At 37.6% G+C, this 17,709-nt stretch overlaps 1 protein-coding gene across 2 annotated transcripts in view; it reads left to right on the top strand.

Annotated features, from left to right (window-relative positions):
• NBAS (NBAS subunit of NRZ tethering complex) overlaps positions 1 to 17,709 on the top strand; it is a 340,101-nt gene that overhangs the window by 179,186 nt on the left and 143,206 nt on the right. For both annotated transcript variants that reach the window (XM_068564082.1, XM_068564081.1), the window contains 3 exons: positions 634 to 747; positions 2,865 to 3,022; positions 3,764 to 3,853. In XM_068564082.1, coding sequence (XP_068420183.1) covers positions 634 to 747; positions 2,865 to 3,022; positions 3,764 to 3,853 — 362 coding nt within the window. The remainder of the gene's footprint in view (positions 1 to 633; positions 748 to 2,864; positions 3,023 to 3,763; positions 3,854 to 17,709) is intronic.

Raw genomic sequence — 17,709 nt, 5'->3', positions numbered from 1 at the left:
GTTTCCTTGTTTTTAAAAATTAGATTCCACATATGAGTGATATCATATGATATTTGTTTTTCTGTGTCTGACTTCACTAAGTATGATAATCTCTAGGTCCATCCATGTTGCTGCAAGTGGCATTATTTCATTCTTTATTATGGCTGAGTAATATTCCATTGTATATGTGTACCACATCTTCTTTATCCATTCCTCTTTTGATGGACATTTAAGTTGCTTCCATGTCCTGGCTATTGTAAATAGTGCTGCAGTGAACAACGGGGGCGCATGTATCCTTTCAGATTATGGTTTTCTCTGGATATATGCCCAGGAGTGGGATTGCTGGATCATATGGTAGTTCTATTTTTAGTTTTTTAAGGAGCCTCCATACTGTTCTCCATAGTGGTTGTACCAATTTACTTTCAGTCTGAGGCTGATATTAATCATTGATCACTTAGGAGACTGAGAGAGAATTCTATGATTAATAAATAGATTGGAAGTTCTAATTGGCCATGACCTTTTCTCCTATAATCTTATAAAAATCAGTCTAATCTCTGTTTTTTATTTTGGAATTAATTTAGAAAGATAGTGTTAAGGAGCTCCTCTATCAATTGATACTGCCCAAATCAGTAAGTCATTTGCATGTGTTTACAGGTGAAGACCCAGAAGAAAGACGTGGACAGGTTCTAATCCTTCTAGTAGAGCAAGCACTTCGTTTCCATGACTACAAAGCTGCCAATGTGCATTGTCAGGAGCTGATGGCCACAGGTGAAGTAGATACTAAACACTTTGCTCATGTCCTCTTTACATGGTGAATAATGGAAGAGGTCTGTTTTGAAATCAGTTGGCCTAATCGGTAAGCCAACCACATTGTGTTCATAAGCCTTGAGAAATGTTTTGTGAGTACTGATAAGCATGTATTCCATGCGCTTGTATATTAATATAAATACTTTAATGGGCTCAAGGGTTATATTTTATCTGAGATATGGTTGCTTTCCATTCCATATTAAAAACAGGCTCATAATTTTAATAACAATTTAAAAATATTTTAATGCCTTTTTATGTATTTGTCATATAAAAGAAAATGTAAAAAATTTGAAGTATCTATAATTTGTGACTAAATTGTCAGTATTTCTATTCTTTAATTTTTTTAAGAGATAGCATAATGCTTTTCAAATTAATGTTGAGTAATTGGGAAGTAGTTTGCAACCCTAAAATTTTCCATATTGAAATTATAACTCAAATCTCTGGAGGATAAGCAGGTTTTATTGTGGAATAATTTCTCTGTTAAAGAATACATTTCCCAGAGGGGTAGGAAGTGATGTTGTCTTATTACAGGCTCTGTGCTAAATGATCTGCTTTTTGTAGCTGTGTCTGACTGTGTGAAAACTCAGGCACATCTGTTTACCCCATTGTCTGTGCATTCCTAGTGAGTGGTTATGAATGTAGTGCTTCACTTCATGGTAACTCTTGGGGCTGTGCACTGATGATATGTATACTTTCTGTATGTATACTGTCAAAAGAAAAAAAAATATTCTGACACTTGTTACAAATGGTAAGGAAGACTTTATTCATGAATTTTGCAAGGCGGGGAGAGAACAGGTTCAACTCCAAATACAGAAAAGGCAGCTGGGAATTTACCACTGAGGAGCAGGTCGAGGGGGTCAACAATGGGTGAAAAGTGATAGGGATGGGACATCGAGAGTAGGGGGATTGGTACTAAACCGACTTAACAGGATTCTTGCTGATGGCAGGCCAGGGTGGTCAGATACCAAGGGTGAGAGATTCTCTCCGGACTGACTTGGCAGGATTCTTGATAAAACTGGGTTATACAGGTTCAGCAGGGACTGGGCCAAGGTATAGGCCTCCTTGAGAAGAGGGCTCAGAGAAGCCTGAATCAAGTTTTGTCAAGGAGAGAGTCTGGCAATACATCTATGAAAATGTTGAAAACTCTGGGAAAAAGCTTAACGCTTTATAACTGCAGCATTAGAAAACTGGTTTCGTGAAAGAACTGTGTTCTGTAATATTAACCTGGTGATTTTGCAACGTTAAGTTCAGAATAATTATGGCATTCTGGATAATCATTGTTGTCTTAATTTATTACCGCTCACTTGGAGAGCTTTGTAATAATTTTATTCCTATAAGGATGGTACCTGGATTAATTTTGACTCTGTATATTTAGAAAAAAGGCCTACTTTCTAACTGGAATGCCTTCAGATAAGAATAAAAGTGCATTTTAAGAATTCACAGTATAAGCTTGCATAGGATAAAACTCTGCTGGTTTCAGGGGCTGACTGTATTTTTGGCACTGTCCTTGGATCTCTATAAAGTGAATGATTCTGTGTAGCTCTCTATAATCATTTCTCTTTATCTAGGCTTTGCAGTGTATAAATACAGCTTTTAAATACAGGTTGTTTTTAAATAAAGATTGTTCAGTTCTTCTAACAAGCCAATGAAGGAGGAATTATTATTATTATTGTCTTTTAGTGCTGAAGGATGTGTGTATGATACTTGGAACTTTCTCAAGCTCACACAGGTGCTTGGGCCATACCCTCAAGTCTTTCTGAATTCAGATACCCAGTCTTTTACTCAACGTCAAAGCTCAGTAGATTATTTGTAGCGTTGTCAGGTAATCTAAAATTTAACATAGTTTATTAGAAGAATTTGTCTGGAGCAGCACTGAACTTTCTAGCCAATAAACTCACCTAATCTTTCTTTTCTAGTTTCAGATCTGTATGTGCTTCTGCTTATATAATAATATGCATCACTAATGACTGACTTTGCTTTGGTAACATAAGACCTAAGCAGAAAGCCGTTTCTCATGTTAGATTAAGGATTTTTTCTTCTAGTGAAAATCAGTTTGTTTTTTCTTGCCCTTTTTCCAGGTTATTCTAAAAGTTGGGACGTTTGTAGCCAGTTAGGACAATCAGCAGGTTACCAGGACTTGGCCACTCGTCAAGAGCTCATAGCTTTTGCTTTGACACATTGCCCTCCTAGCAGCATTGAACTTCTTTTGGCTGCCAGCAGCTCTCTGAAGACAGAAGTAAGTGTTCCCAATAAAGTAAGTGCCCCTGAACTGTACGAAGTATTTTGTTGAGTCTGTGGATTTGGGATTTGTGCTCTTTTTTTTTCAGCGCTGTGAAAATTTTAATTTATGGAAGAAAATAGTCTGTCACTTATATGAAAAGGGATTCGAAGATGTTAGGATATAAATTAGTGTTGTTGGCTTTATTACAGTAAAGAAGAAAGGGTACAGGTATGAGAAAAAAAGAAAGTATATTAGGAAATAAATTATTGAATATAATGGGGAAAGTTCGTGCTGTCAAGAATAAAATATATAAGAAGTGGTCCTGTACAATATATTTGAAACCATATGAATTAAAACCAGTGATGGCACCATCCGCTTAGAAGTCCTCTGGAAATGGCAGGATATGGGCTTTGGTTAGAGAGAAGCTGAATTTCCTAAAATTCACAGGCTAAATCTGTGTCAGGGGAGATGGTGCTCTGGTTTGGAAATACAGTACTGTTAAATGCTGTTAAATACGTGAAGAGATTCTGGAAATCACATTTTCGTATATCAGGTTTTTCACACTTGATTCTGATCCTGAAACTGTGGTTGCATCCTTGTGAAGGTGTTCATGAAGTCCCATAGTAAGCCTGTTACCACAAAGCAGTCGTTAGGAAATAGTGTTGTTTTTTTTTTTTTCCTCAAAAGAGTACTTTTTAAATTTCAAGGCTACATTGTAAAATGAGGCAAATTTTAAAACAATTGTTCTTTTTTCAGATTCTTTATCAAAGAGTGAATTTCCAAATCCATCCAGAAGGAGTAGAGAGTATCAGTGTGTCACCATTGATGAGTAAAGTGCTACAAGAGGTGAGTCAGGGTGAGAGGGAGGAGTTTGAAAGGTGGTTGTGAGAGGAATGAAACAGTCGCCTTTGTGTGTGTGTGTGTGTGTGAAGACTGTTCTTTTAAACTTTTTTTGTGTGTGAAATATAACATATAGAAAAATACACAAAACAAAGATGTCCAGGTATCATAAAGTATCATAAAGAAAACATCCATGAAACCATCACATAGATGAAGAAATAGCTCATGGCAGGCCTTCCGCAGGTCCCCTCACGCCCTTCTAACTCTTCTCTCTCCTTCCAGAGATCCTGACTCATCCCAATAACTAGATCCATGTGCGTTTTGTTCTTGTGTTAAAACAACTTTAAAAGCTATCACACCCCTCCCAGTATGATAGTTTAATTTTCCCCGTTTTTGTACTTTATGGAAATAGTTACACTCAATATTATGTTTGTGAGGTCCGTCCATGCTATTATATGTGTTGTAGTTGACTCATTGTTACTGCTGTATAGAAATTTATTGCTATATGCATATATTCCAGTTTATCCTTTCTAATGTTGACTGACATTGGTTTGTTTTCAGTTTTGGTTACTAAAAATAATGCTGCATCATCATTCTGTATGTGTTTCTAGTGCACATGTGCAGACCTTTCTCTCTGGCGTGGACCTACCTAGCCCTGGAAGTCTGCATTATTAGATAAATGTGTACGTTCCACCTCAGTCGATAATCCCAAATCATTTTCTAAAGGGGTTTTACCCGTTGCACTCTCAACAGCAGTGTCTGGGATTGCCATTTGCTCCAATCCAGCACCTTGGCATGGGTGGTTTTCTAAATTTTACCAATTCTCTTAAGTGTTTAGTGACAGCTTTTTGTGATTTTGATTTGCATTTTCCTGATTACTAATGAGATGGACTTATCTCAGGAGAGGTCCTCTTTAGTGAAGTTCCTATTCAGTTCTCTTGTCCATTTTCTATTGAATTTTAATCCCTTTTCCCTTTCCTCATTGAAATTCTTATGAATAAAATTTGTCTGGACCCATTAAGTATGTATGAGTCTCAGGAGAGTTCATCCTGGGAGAGGAAGGAGGAAGCATGTACTCACTGAAACCTCCCTCTTGTTGGTCAGCCTTTGCTCCATGGAATTTAACTTTTTATGACTATTTGTAGCAACATAGAATTGGCACTTTTTTAGGTCAAAGACAGTAGCTATTCCTGATATTCTAACTAGATCAATTTAGAGATGATAATCCTCTTTATAGATTGGTTTCCACAGGATTCCTTTAAATGGTAAGCTTCACTTTCAAAGTGTAAAATGTCATTCAGTTTTCTAGTAACTATTTTGGAAGACATCTGTTGTGATAAGTGAGCTACACCTAATCTTTTTTTTGTTTTTATGTGTTTTTTGTTTGTTTGTTTGCCTTATATTTCCATACATTGACTTAATTTTTAATTTTTTTTGCGATATAGTTGATGTATAATATTATGTAATATAAGGCAAAAAATAGTGATTGACAATTTTTAAAGGTTATACTCTATTTATAGTTATTATTAAATATTGGCTATATTCCCAGTGCTATATAATATATCTTTGTAGCTTATTTATTTTATACCTAATAGTTAGTACCTCTTAATCCATTACCTTTATATTCCCCTCCCCCTGCTCTCTCCTCACTCATAACCACTAGTTTTTTCTCTATACCTGTGAGTCTGTTTCCTTTTTGTTATATTTATTAGTTTGTTGTATTTTTTAGATTCCACATATAAGTGATATCATGCAGTATTTGTCCTTCTCTGACTTATTTCATTTAGCATAACGCCCTCCAAGTCCACCCATGTTGTTGCAAATGGCAGAATTCCATTCCTTTTTATGACTGAGTAGTATCCATTGTGTGTGTGTGTGTGTGTGTGTGTGTGTGTGTGTGTGTACACACCACATCTTCTTTATAAATTGGCTGTATCCATCTTGCCGAACTCACCTGTAGTTGTATACTGTGTAGTTACTTTTAGAACTCTGGTACAAAGCTTCAATTGTGGAATCTATTAATAGAGTTAGGGAATAGTTAGCTTTGCCTACAGTGGAATATGTACAATTACTTCATTTCCATAATTCATTCTTTTATATGAAAGTTCAGTTTGACAAACATTTATTGAATACACATGTGCATCCCCAGTTCAGTGCTAAGTGATCTCAGGATCTCAAAGAAGTTTGTAATGTGATTTTTGGCCCTTAAGGATTTTTCTCCTAGTCCTCCTGTAGTGGTGACTCCAGGACAGCACTGACCAATAGAATTTTCTACAGTGAGGGAAATATTCTGTATCTCCACCGTCCAGTGTGGTAGCCACTAGTCACATGTAGCTATTGAGTACATGGAATAAAGGTAGTGCAACTAAGGAATCAAATTTAAAAATTTTTTTTGATTTTATTTAAGTTAATTTTACTAGCCACACAAGGCTCCTGGGTACCAGATTGGAGATCACCGTTCTAGAAGGTGAGATATTCAGAGGAGGGTTGTGTTCTGCAGTCAACACTGCAGATAGTGGACTTTTTTTTTATTACTGTTGTTACACTCTCTTTGAACTGAAGTCATAGCATTTTCCAGGGGCCTGGAGTGGTGTAGGTGCATTTTGTCCTTTGGCGTGTTTTGACTTGTTGTATTGATTAGTTTCTGTTCGGTTTTCTCTTACTGGATATGAAAGCACATTAAATTCTATGGTGTTTTCTCCATGGGATTCAAAACAGTTCTTATATTGGGGAGTTGGCAAATTTTACCATTTTTCAAGGTCCAATGGAAGACCTGCTTTTCATGAGATCTTTAATCCCCATTTTTGTACCTTTTGAACCTCTGATCCTTCCCCACTTGTTCAGCCGTATCACCCACTGTCTCTACAGCCTCCTCTCTTTTCATGCCTTCCAAACATGTGCTGTGTTCCAGTCACACTGAAGTTACCCCATTCTCGGAGTAGGCTCTCTCACAGCTTTGGTGTTATTTAGGGTTCTCTTTGCCTGTCCTGCCCTTCTTGTCTTGTGCTCTTGTCATCTTCCTGCCCTCTTGATCCCATCTAAGCTGTCGTTTTCTTTATCAAGCTTTCCTGAGTCCCCATTGTTCCCTCTTTCATATGCCCCAAGCATCTCACATCATTGTATCAGCACGTGTGTGGTACGGTTTGGTGTGCGTGGTACGGTTTGGTATGTGTGGCAACGGGAAGTATGTCATTTACCTTTGTACTCTCTCCATGGAGTGCTTGTCACAGAGTGACTGCCTAGTAAATGTTTAATGAAGCTAATTTGGAAACTCCCACTGCAAAAAGATTAGTGTGTGGTAAAAATGAATTAGTAGATTTTAGCCTAAAAATACAGGGAATTTCCAGTTTAACTCATACGTGTGTGCTCTGGTTGCCATTGAGGTCCTGTTGTATTTCGGCCACTGTAAGGGGAGTATCATTTCTCTGTTTAGTAGAGAATGGCACCACGTTTTTGCTGAGTTCAGCTCCATAAGCTTATTCTGAATCCCCATCCTTCTTTATAGAATCCATGAAAAGCCTTTTGTGGCTTTCGGGTTTCCTATTTTCTGCTTCTCTGATGAATTAGAAAGTGTCAGCCCGGCCCCTTGGTAGCCTCTTTGGAGTAGAGCCTGCTGTGTCACCAGAAGTGGGCACTTACTGCTCCATTAAAATTCCTTCAGTAAACGTAGGAGGCCGCCAGCAGTCCTCCACAGGAGCCACTGAGCGAGGAAAAGGAATTCTTCCCAAATGATTGTCTGTTTTTGTCTTTTTTTTTTTTTAGCGCCTTAAAAGCTTTCCGGTCTTCCTTTTTCCTCTTCCAACAAGCTGTAATAGATCTAGATCTCATGAAGTGCTAATCCAAGCCCTCAGTGAACACATGATGGCTTTGATTCATGAAGCACATTTCAGAATATTATAGCTACTATTATTAGATTAAAATGCAGTGCTTAGCCATAAGATGCCGTGTGTTACACATTAACAGTAGATGTAATAACCACATTAAATTATAACTCATAAATGAGAGCTGACTGTATATGTAATCTGCTTAATGCCCAAGACTTTCATTACTCAGTTGTGATAATAATGATTTTTACTTATGTATCCAAGCGAAGAAAAGATGTTAAGTGCTGTTCTGTTGCATTTGCATTAGTACAAGTGGAGCATACAAGTTCGAAGATATTGGCTGTTGTCTCGGTGAACAAGATATTTGTTTTTAAATAGAACCAAATGCATAATTTGTGAATAACTACCAAATCAGAGATTTCTAGTTTCTTATTAATGTTGGTTATTGTGTTTTTTTAGATGTAACAGTATTCCACCACTTAGAGTGTATTAACATTTTGTTTAGTTAGTATTAGTTATATCACGTAGCCAATAGTGTTTTCCCCAGATAAATCTAATTAGAGTTGGAAATGGATAATATACAAGGTTCCCATTAAAAAATCATTTTCACTGTGGGAATTCTTGTTATGAACGTTTTAAGTGGCTGCAGATTTATACAACTGGACTAATTAATGTTTAGAATTGAGGCATGGGCTAAGCATAGAGCTATTTTGAATTTATAAATGGATTATTTAGAAATACTGAAATAAAAGCAAGCAAATGACAGTTGTATTTCAGTACCACGGACAACCCTTTCTTTTCCCCTTCACCAGTTGATGGACGTTTAAGTTGTTTGCACTCTTTAGCTATCATGAATAATGCTGCTGTGAACATTGGTATACAAGTCTTTGTATGGAAATATGTTTTGATTTCTCATGTAGGTATCTGGGAGTGGAACTGAAGGATTGTATGGTGTATATGTGTTAAATATTGGAAGAAATTGCCAAATTGTTTTCCAAAGTGGCTGCACCAGGAAGTATTAAGGTTCCAGTTTCTTCATATCCTTGCTAACACTTATTCTTGACTGGCTTTTTGCTTAAAGCAATTCTTATAGGTGTGTGTGGTGTCTCATTATCATTTTGGTATGTGTTTCCAAATAACTAATGATAATGAGCATATTTTCATGTGCTTATTGGCCATTTCTATACCTTCTTTGGTGAAACGGCTATAAATATATTCCCCATTTTTTAACTGTGTCGTCATCTCCTTACTAAGTCATAAGGGTTTTTGCTGTTGTTGTTGTTTTTAAACTCTTGGATACAAGTTGTTGGATGTGTGTTTTGAAAATATTTTTCTCTCAGTGTGTGATTTGACTTTTTACTTTAACGGTGACTTTTGACTTTCTTAACGGTGACTTTTGAAGTGCAAAAGCTTTTAATATTGCTGAAGTCCAGTTTATTAACATTTTCTTTTATTGCTTGTGCTTTTGGTGTTGTATCTAAGAAATCTGTGCCTAACTTAAGGTTGTGAAGATTTACTCCTGTGCTTTTTTCCTAAGAGTTTTATAGTTTTAGCTTTTATATTTATTGATAAATAAGTAATAATGAACCACTTTTTGTATGAGATCAAAGTATAGGCTTGAGGAATATCCACATACAGAAAGATGGATTCGAACTTTACCTCATATCATAAACAAAAAAATGGACTTGATAGGATCATATTTGTTTTTTCTTTTATGTGATATCTTGTTCCTTCTTAAAGGATTTTAAATCTTATATTGCACAAAGATACACATTAATATTATGAAGTTTAAAATGATTTCATCTGAAGTGGATTTTTGTTAAAATTATTGCCTTAGTAATTTTCATTTTTCCAGATGTTTTGAAATTTTGGTTTGCAAGCTTGTTTTGAGCCCTCCCATTAAGTTTAATTTTTTTTTTTTGGCCATGCAGCGCGGCACGTGAGATCTTAGTTCCCTGACCAGAGATGAAACCCGTGTCCCCCTGCAGTGGAATCATAGAGTCTTAACCACTGGACCGCCAGGAAAGTCCTCATTCAGTTTAATCTTTATTTCCCTAGACCCTCCTTAAGGATTCTGTAGTTTTGTGGTTTCCTCCTTTCTAATCCCTTGGTGCTTCAGTCCAGAACCACATCCTAGAGTAGCTTTTCACTTGGGACTCCCTCCCCCTGTACTAGTGAGGATGTGAGAAATACAGACATGGAACCAGTGATGGTTTGGCCCAGTTCCTTTGGGCTCTGATTCTAGTTCTCTGCCTCCACCGGCCCACAGCTTCATGAAATAAATATAAATACATAACCCCAGGCAGTGAGCCAGGCTGAAGTTCTCCCTCTTACAGGGAATCCTTTTAATTCCCAGTTCTTCTCTGAGAAGGAGGACCTGGCAGCCATTGCCAGCATCTGAATTCTGAGCCCCCAAATGTTGAACTCTATAAAGTTGAGTGTCTCTTACCTCTTTTTTCTATTATTCTCAGTATTTTGGAGCATGGTGAACATATTGCAACATAATTCATGACTCCATCTTGACTGGAATGTGTAATGTTTTCTTTAATTACAAATATAGTACAGGCTTCTATTTTAACAATCTGCTTATAGGGATTGTTAGGAATTCAGATAATATAGGAGTTCAGATAATCAATATAATCTGGCATACTTTATTTCTTGAAAGTGAAAAAAAAAAAGATATGTGAAACACTTATGAAAAAATACCGACATCTGTTAATTTTTGATAAGACATACATGTATATTTGTGGTAACTTTGGTCTTTCTGATTTTTTTAAAATATAAAAATAATCAATAATACATTGATACGTAAGTTCTCTCTCTCTCCCCATTCTATGTATCCCACTGCTCAGAGGTAAACATTTTAAAGTTTATATATATCTTTCCAGACTTTTTCTGAGCATAGACAGATTTTCTGTATAGCTCCCCTCTGTCTCCTGGAGGACTATTATTTTATTCTTTAAACTAAAATGGATTTGTACTGCATATATTATTTTGGAGCTTGCTTTTTTTCATATAATGATATGTCATGGACATCTGACCTTGTCATTGCATATAGACCATTTATGTCATGGTGTAACAGTGGTCCTTGAATATGTATGTAGCATGATTTATTTGTCTTTTCCTTTGCGTTTCAACTTTTGGATTGGGCCCAGTTTTCCTCTATTTTGGACTGAACTGCACTGAGCATGTTATGTACACATCTTTGCATATTCGTGCTAGTATCGCCCTGGGATAAAATGGGAGAAATGGGCTCCTGAGAGAGACAGTTGCCTGTTTCTTGCGGTCTGTCCTCCATAACTTTGTGTAAGTGCTGCCTAAAAAATTGGGCATGGAAAAAGAAAATAAAAATATACTCCATATACCTCTATTTTTCCTAACTACAGTTCTCTTAATCTGGATCCAAGAATGCTAGAAGATTCAAAAAGGGTTCAGTCCCTAAAGCCCCTGAAATAGTGTGTCAAATTTGTTGTGTTAGTATGTGTCTGTTTGTGACTTTGTGTGTTCATGTATGTACACATGCATGTGCATTCAGTTTTCTGGGGAAAGCAGTTACAGCTTTCATTAGAAATGTATAGTGGGCTATGACTCCCAAAGATGAGAACATCTAAACTGTAGCCTGGCCTGTTAATTAGCAGATGAACTGAAGCAGAGTCAGACTTTAGAGTGATTTACAACACGGGGTATTTTTCTACTGCTTCTTCTCATAAATAGTTCCAGAAGTAGTATCACCAGTAATAAGGGTTGCATTCTTAATATTTCGAATTCAGGATGAAATTTGCTATATGTAAGTGTTAGGTGCAGGGAAGTACTTTGGATTATTTACAGATACGTTGGAGGAGAGAGGGTAGTGGCTGAGCTCAGTTTGAGCTCTGTTTGTGATCCTTACCTAGGTTATGGGTACCACCAGCTCTGTTCTCAGCTGGCAAACAGGTTTCTCAGAAATTAGCCCTCAAATTACCAGATACCAGGGAGAGCAGCTCCTAAATAGATTACTATAGTAATTGATCAACAAGAATTGTTTCTGTAAGCCACGCTTGATGTATGGAACTGTCCTTGTTCTTGTGAACCTGTTTGGTTATGTTGTCTATTGTAGGACTTGGAAAATACTATTAGTGCTTAGGAAGTTAACCTTTGAGCTGTGTAACACTTGACATTAATGAGATTTCATGTTAAATTTTATGCTGGGAGTTGTTGACTTGGTTTGGGGGATTAATCTATTTCTGCTGTTATACACTCTAAATTAATTAGCAGTGTGCAACCATGAATATAAAAATTGCCAGTAGTAATCATTTCAGGAGTAAATTTTGCCTAACCTCTTTTTGCTTTCCCTGTTACGTGGAGTTGAAAGAAAACTGTTTTCCTCATTAATGCCTCTGGTTACACTGTAATCTTGGTAGACTGCCCCCAATTTAAATGCTTCTTCTGCAGTCTAAATGAGCCTTTTATTTTACTTTCTCTTTTGTAATTCTTATAAGGGAGGAATCTCTCACAGAAGATCCTTTTATCATGTACATTTCTGTGCATTGGAATTTCATCTATCTTCTGAAACAAACTTTTCAGTTTCCATGTTTAAAACTTTCTATCTTGAGTTAGCCAATCCATATGAACAGAGTAAAGTTTAGGTTTATTTTATGAAATGGAATAATTGTTTTATAGCCTGTAGTTTTTGATATTTTTCAGTTGATTTGATTTTCCTCTGAACGAAGTTGTATCCTGCTTAAGTGCCATATTTCTTACCATGTTTATATTTTTAGTTCTATACTTGGATTAGTTGATAACATTCAAATCATTCAGTATGCCCTCTCAATTAAGAAGATTCTAAAGATGGACCAGAATTGAAAATGTGACATGAAATCTTATTTGAATAACATTTAGCTACTGTAGGCATAACATGTTAGGGTTTAGAAAATGTTTCTTCAAACATTTAAATAGTACAGTAATATCAGACTTCTTATTCATATCTACAGATACAAACAATAGATTAGGAATTTTCACATACCCTGAGCATTTAGTAATGAATAAACATGGCCTCTGCCCTTGAAAAACTACTGTCTAGGTGAGAAGACAGACAGAAAAATCATAATGTCAGTATATTATGATACGTGCATTAAAAGTATGCATATAATGCTATGAGTGCAAAGTACACTGTCTTAACAGGATTTTGCTGACAGCAAAAATGCCACATTTCAAGGAAAATATAGAGGAACTTCTTTGCAGCCTTGGAGTAGGAAAAGACTTCTTGCAAAAAATACTAATCATAAAGTTAAAAAACTGATAAATTGGACTAATTTAGAAGTTTAAAAACTTCTTTTAATCAAGACACTGTTAAGGCAATGAAAAAATAATCTGCAGAATAATAGAAGATATTCATAATTCATATATCTAATAAGGGCTATGTATCCAGAATATATTAAAAAACTCCTGCAAATGCATAAGAAAGACAGACAACCAACAGAAGAATGGGCAGAAGACTTGAACAGGCACTTCACAAAGGAGGACATTCAAGTGACCAATAAGTACAGGAAAAAGTATCCAACTTCATTAGTCATGGAGAGATGCAAATTAAAACCATAAAGAAGTCCCATCATATACTCACTAGAACTGCTAAAATGAAAAAGACAAGAGATACCATGTGTTGGCATGGATATGGTGCAACCAGAACTCTTATAATTGCTGGTTAGAGTATGAATTGGCATAATCATTTTAGAAAGTGTTTGGCACTATTTACTAAGTTTGGGCATTTGCACACTCTATAGCAGTTCCACTACTAGGTATATACCCAGAAATGCAAATGTTCACCAAAAGATAATTACTAGCATGTTCAGGGCAGCACTATTGCTGTTAGGTCCAAATTAGAGAGTACCCAACTGCTCATCCATAGAAGGAAGGATAAATAAGTTCTGATTTATTCACACAAAGCAGTAGCATTACATTAGCAATGTAATAGTGTTACACTAACAATGAGTTGGACAATCTTCGACTACTCACAAGAGTATGAATGTATTTATGTTGCATGAAAGAAATCAGACACAAAGAGTACATGATTCCGTTCATATAAAGTATAAAAATAGGCAGATTTAATTTATGCTGCTGGAAGTCAGGAAAGTGTTTATCTTGGCAGTGATGGTGGCTGGAAGAGAGCACAAGAGGGGGTGTATCTGGGTAACTGCTGGTGTGCTGTTTCTCAGCCTCGGTGCTGGTTACATGGGTAACTGCTGGTGTGCTGTTTCTCAGCCTCGGTGCTGGTTACATGGGTAACTGCTGGTGTGCTGTTTCTCAGCCTCGGTGCTGGTTACATGGGTAACTGCTGGTGTGCTGTTTCTCAGCCTCGGTGCTGGTTACATGGGTGTGTTAAAACTTACCTAGCTGTACTCTTAAATGTACGCATTTTAAAATATATCTTATACTTCAATGAAAAGATTTTTAAAGAAAGATCCCTATGCCTGGATTAAGGACAGGAAGGGAGAAGACATGCTGGCAGTATTGTCTGTGCATCATGGGATTGTGAATAAATATTATGTCTTTTTTCCCTATTCTTTTAAATTTTTCAAACCACCTTTATCAGATTGTGGTAGTTTTATAATGCAGAAGAATAAATTAACTTAAATATATATGCTTGCTTGTGTGTAACATATTGCCAGTGGGTGAAACCCCTGCAGAGAGCAAGTGGACCGCACGTCTGGAGAGCCAGACCTGGTTGAGAAGAGAGGAGACACCGCCGGCCAGTTGTCTATGGGCGGCATATTCAACTTGATTCGTCTGCAGTTTACTTTCGTCTCAAATGGTATTCCAGTACCCACTCAGCAGTGCTATTGTACGTTTAGGAATGACCATTGAAGCACCTTGCTCAGTACCTGGCACATAGTTAGCATTTGATAAACAGTAGCCATTATGATTCTTATATATTATAAACAAGAGTCTTAGACAGTACTCTCGGTAAATAATGTGTCTAGATCTCCCTTATTACTTTTTGTGAACCTGGTCCTATGTTCCTCGACAACTTGCATTGCTCATTTTTACCTTTATTGCATCTAACCCTGTTTAACAGATCGTTTTTTTCCCCCATGTTTTTTTTTTTTTTTTTTTTTCTCCCAGCCTTTCACTAAGACTCAGCTTGATGACCATCTACTTTCTTTTTCAGATGTTTGGATTCAGAATCCTTGAATTTCTCTGCTTATCTGACTTACCTCAGGCTCTTTTCACCTTTAGAAGAAATAGAAATAAAAACATTTAAACTTAATATATGTATTCAGATGCAAATATACCTTATGGAAACTTCCTCTATTCCCAGCATCACTGCCTTAATTCTTGGACTAACACATCAGTCTCCTAAGTGGATTCCTGTTCCTGGAATAATATTTCTAAAGCACAAATCTAATTACGTTATTCCCTTTGTTTAAAGCCTTTCAGTGGTGTCCCATCTGTCCAGGTGATGATGGAGGTACTTCGGTGTGGTCAGTAGGTCTCTTGCTGGTCTTGCCTCCGCCTGCCTTTCATCCTCATATGCCCTGCCCTTCGTCTTTGTGTGCCCTTTTCTACACCTTCACTGAATCAACTTAAATTTCCTTCAGTTTGCCCTGCTGTTTCATGCCTTTTATTTACATAAGTCTACCTGAAATCATCACCATTTCTTCTTTGGAAGCCTTAAGTTCTTTCCTGCTGAAATATTGCTTTCTGTGTGAAGCTCTCTATGCTTGTGCCTCTAGGCAGAGGACGTGTGACCTCTCTTTATGCTCCCATAGTACTTTATGTGTACCTCTGTTACAGAAGCTGATTATTATTCTGCAGTGGTTTGTCTATGTCTCTGCCTCTCTTTCTAGTTTCTGAGCTCCCTGAGGGCAGAGACTCTGCCTTCCTTGTTTTTGTCACCTTATTGCCTAGTATAATATAGTATAACATCAAATAGGAGTCACTCGGTGAGTATTTGCCGAGCAGGTGAATGAATTCTGATTAGTTTCTGTTTTTTTCCCAGGTGTAGCTTTCTAAGTAATTAAAAAATATAACATAAATTGAGATGCTTACTATATTTTACATATATTAACATGTATACACACATATTTATATTTGTATCTCTCTGTGTATATATATGCATGTATAGAGAGGGAAAGGGAGAAAGAGAATGTCTAGTTACTGCAGATTCCTTCCGAGACTTATTTCTGGCAAAGAACTATTTTTGGCAGTGTTATTCAGAGAGGGACATGTATATACGGTACTAGTTCTCCTCAGTGCAGAGTTTTACTGGGGGCAAAAGCTTAGAAGCAGAATGAAGCAGAACCTACAGGAATGCACAGCTTTCAGTAGCCCAGATGAGCCTGCAGGGTGACGTGCGCACTGAGGAGCTGCCCAGCGGGAAGAGGCCCTGCCACCACGACGCGGGACGGGAGTTGGAGGCACCACCTACACCGCCGCGTAACAGCGGAAGCTCCTTGGCTGGGGTTGTGACCGTGTTAGAAAAGAGGGGCCTCCGGAGTGCAGGAGCTGAAATCAGCTTGCTTCTCTTCTAAGTCAGACGTGATGAGCCAAGCTGTCTGTGCTACTAAAGTGGAGAAGAAATGAGCCTCCTGCCATCTTCTCAAATAGTGAAGAAGTTAAGGAAAGACTTATAGTGATGCTACCATTAAAACAACTATTTTTGGTTTTTGAGTTCCCTTGCAGTTTTTATGCCCAGCATACACATAAGGCACTTTGTAAAGCCCTGGCACATAGCAAGCTTTCAAGACGTGGCAGCTATCGTTAAGATGGCTCTTGTAGGGAGAATTATGTTTTTTCCTATGTCGGTCTTTCTACCCTGTCCTTTCAGTAGTGTTGATAATGAGCTTCAGTCTTTCATTCGGTCTCCCTAACCCCATCCCCCAACCCCCCAGGCACGCAGAGGAGAGGGTCCTTAACCTTCCCGATTGCTGAAATTGAGAGAAAGAACTGAGACTCTAAGACGCAGCCTCCCTGGGTTCCCTCCTGGTTTTGCCTATCAATAGGAGGGTGCATTCTGCTCTAGTTTTTGTGCCTTGAAGTTAAACACATGTGGGCTGTTTTATTTACTTGCTTACTTAGGCTCTGAGTCTTTACAGTCCGGTGTGTTGTAGGTTAGCAGCACGTCTCAGTTTGGAGTAGCTGCATTTCCGGTGTGCAGTGGCCCTGTGTAGCTGCCAGCTGCTGGGTTGGACAGCACAGGTTCAGGGCAGTTCTGGAAGTTTGCTTGGCCCAGTGTTCTACTGCTGGGCTGCTATGATTATTTTCCTTAGATGTGTCTTCTCTGTAGACTCAACTCCTCCTTGGAAAAGTTACTCCAAGATGTAGACTCGCAGAAAGATTTGAACCTCGTTAACGACTGGAGGTTTAAGCCATATTCTCCACTCCAGAATAAAGGGGATGCTGCTGATCTTTCTGATTCCTGCCTGTATTTTTTTTTATTTGTTTTAATTAATCATGATTCAGTTGTAGGTAACAGAAAACATTCTAGCTGTTATAAACAGAAGAGGACTTTTTTTTTTTTTTTTTTAATGAGAGTTAGAGTCTTACAAAATCTTTCAAAGGGACCGGAGGAGCAGGCTTTGGTGTGTTTTTAAGAGTAACTACTGGAAAAATATTGAGGCGCTTGCCTGCTACAGGAGCCAACGTCTGCCATAAAAAGTTGGGAAATCAGAAAGCCACTCCTTATCAGCTGGCTCCAGTGCTACACTGACTCTACCAAGATGCCAGCCAGCAAAATTGTAGTCCTTACTGTCCTTTACCGCCGTGAAACCAGGATCTGGGCACTGCTGGTACTTCTATAACCACTACTGCAAAAAAGCAACTAGGACGACCAGAAAAGAAAAAAAAAAAAAGAAGAAAAGTTAGGTATACTGCTTGCCAGTAGAAAGGCACAGTAATAACAAAAGTATGGTCTCTACTGTAGTTTCACCTCGCAAATTTTATGCCGTGGGTGCACCTGTTTGAGGAAACTAGGTCGTGTGTGGAGTGTCAGCCATAAGGAGTCTGGGAAACGTAGTCTTCAGCTTTTCAGCTTCTAGCAACACAGTCTGTAAGGCGTCTGGA

The sequence above is a fragment of the Eschrichtius robustus genome, chromosome 15 (genome assembly GCF_028021215.1).
Source record: "Eschrichtius robustus isolate mEscRob2 chromosome 15, mEscRob2.pri, whole genome shotgun sequence".
Lineage (NCBI taxonomy): Eukaryota > Metazoa > Chordata > Mammalia > Artiodactyla > Eschrichtiidae > Eschrichtius > Eschrichtius robustus.
The sequence above is the reverse complement of the archived record's forward strand: the minus strand, read 5'-3'. Positions and strand labels throughout refer to the sequence as shown.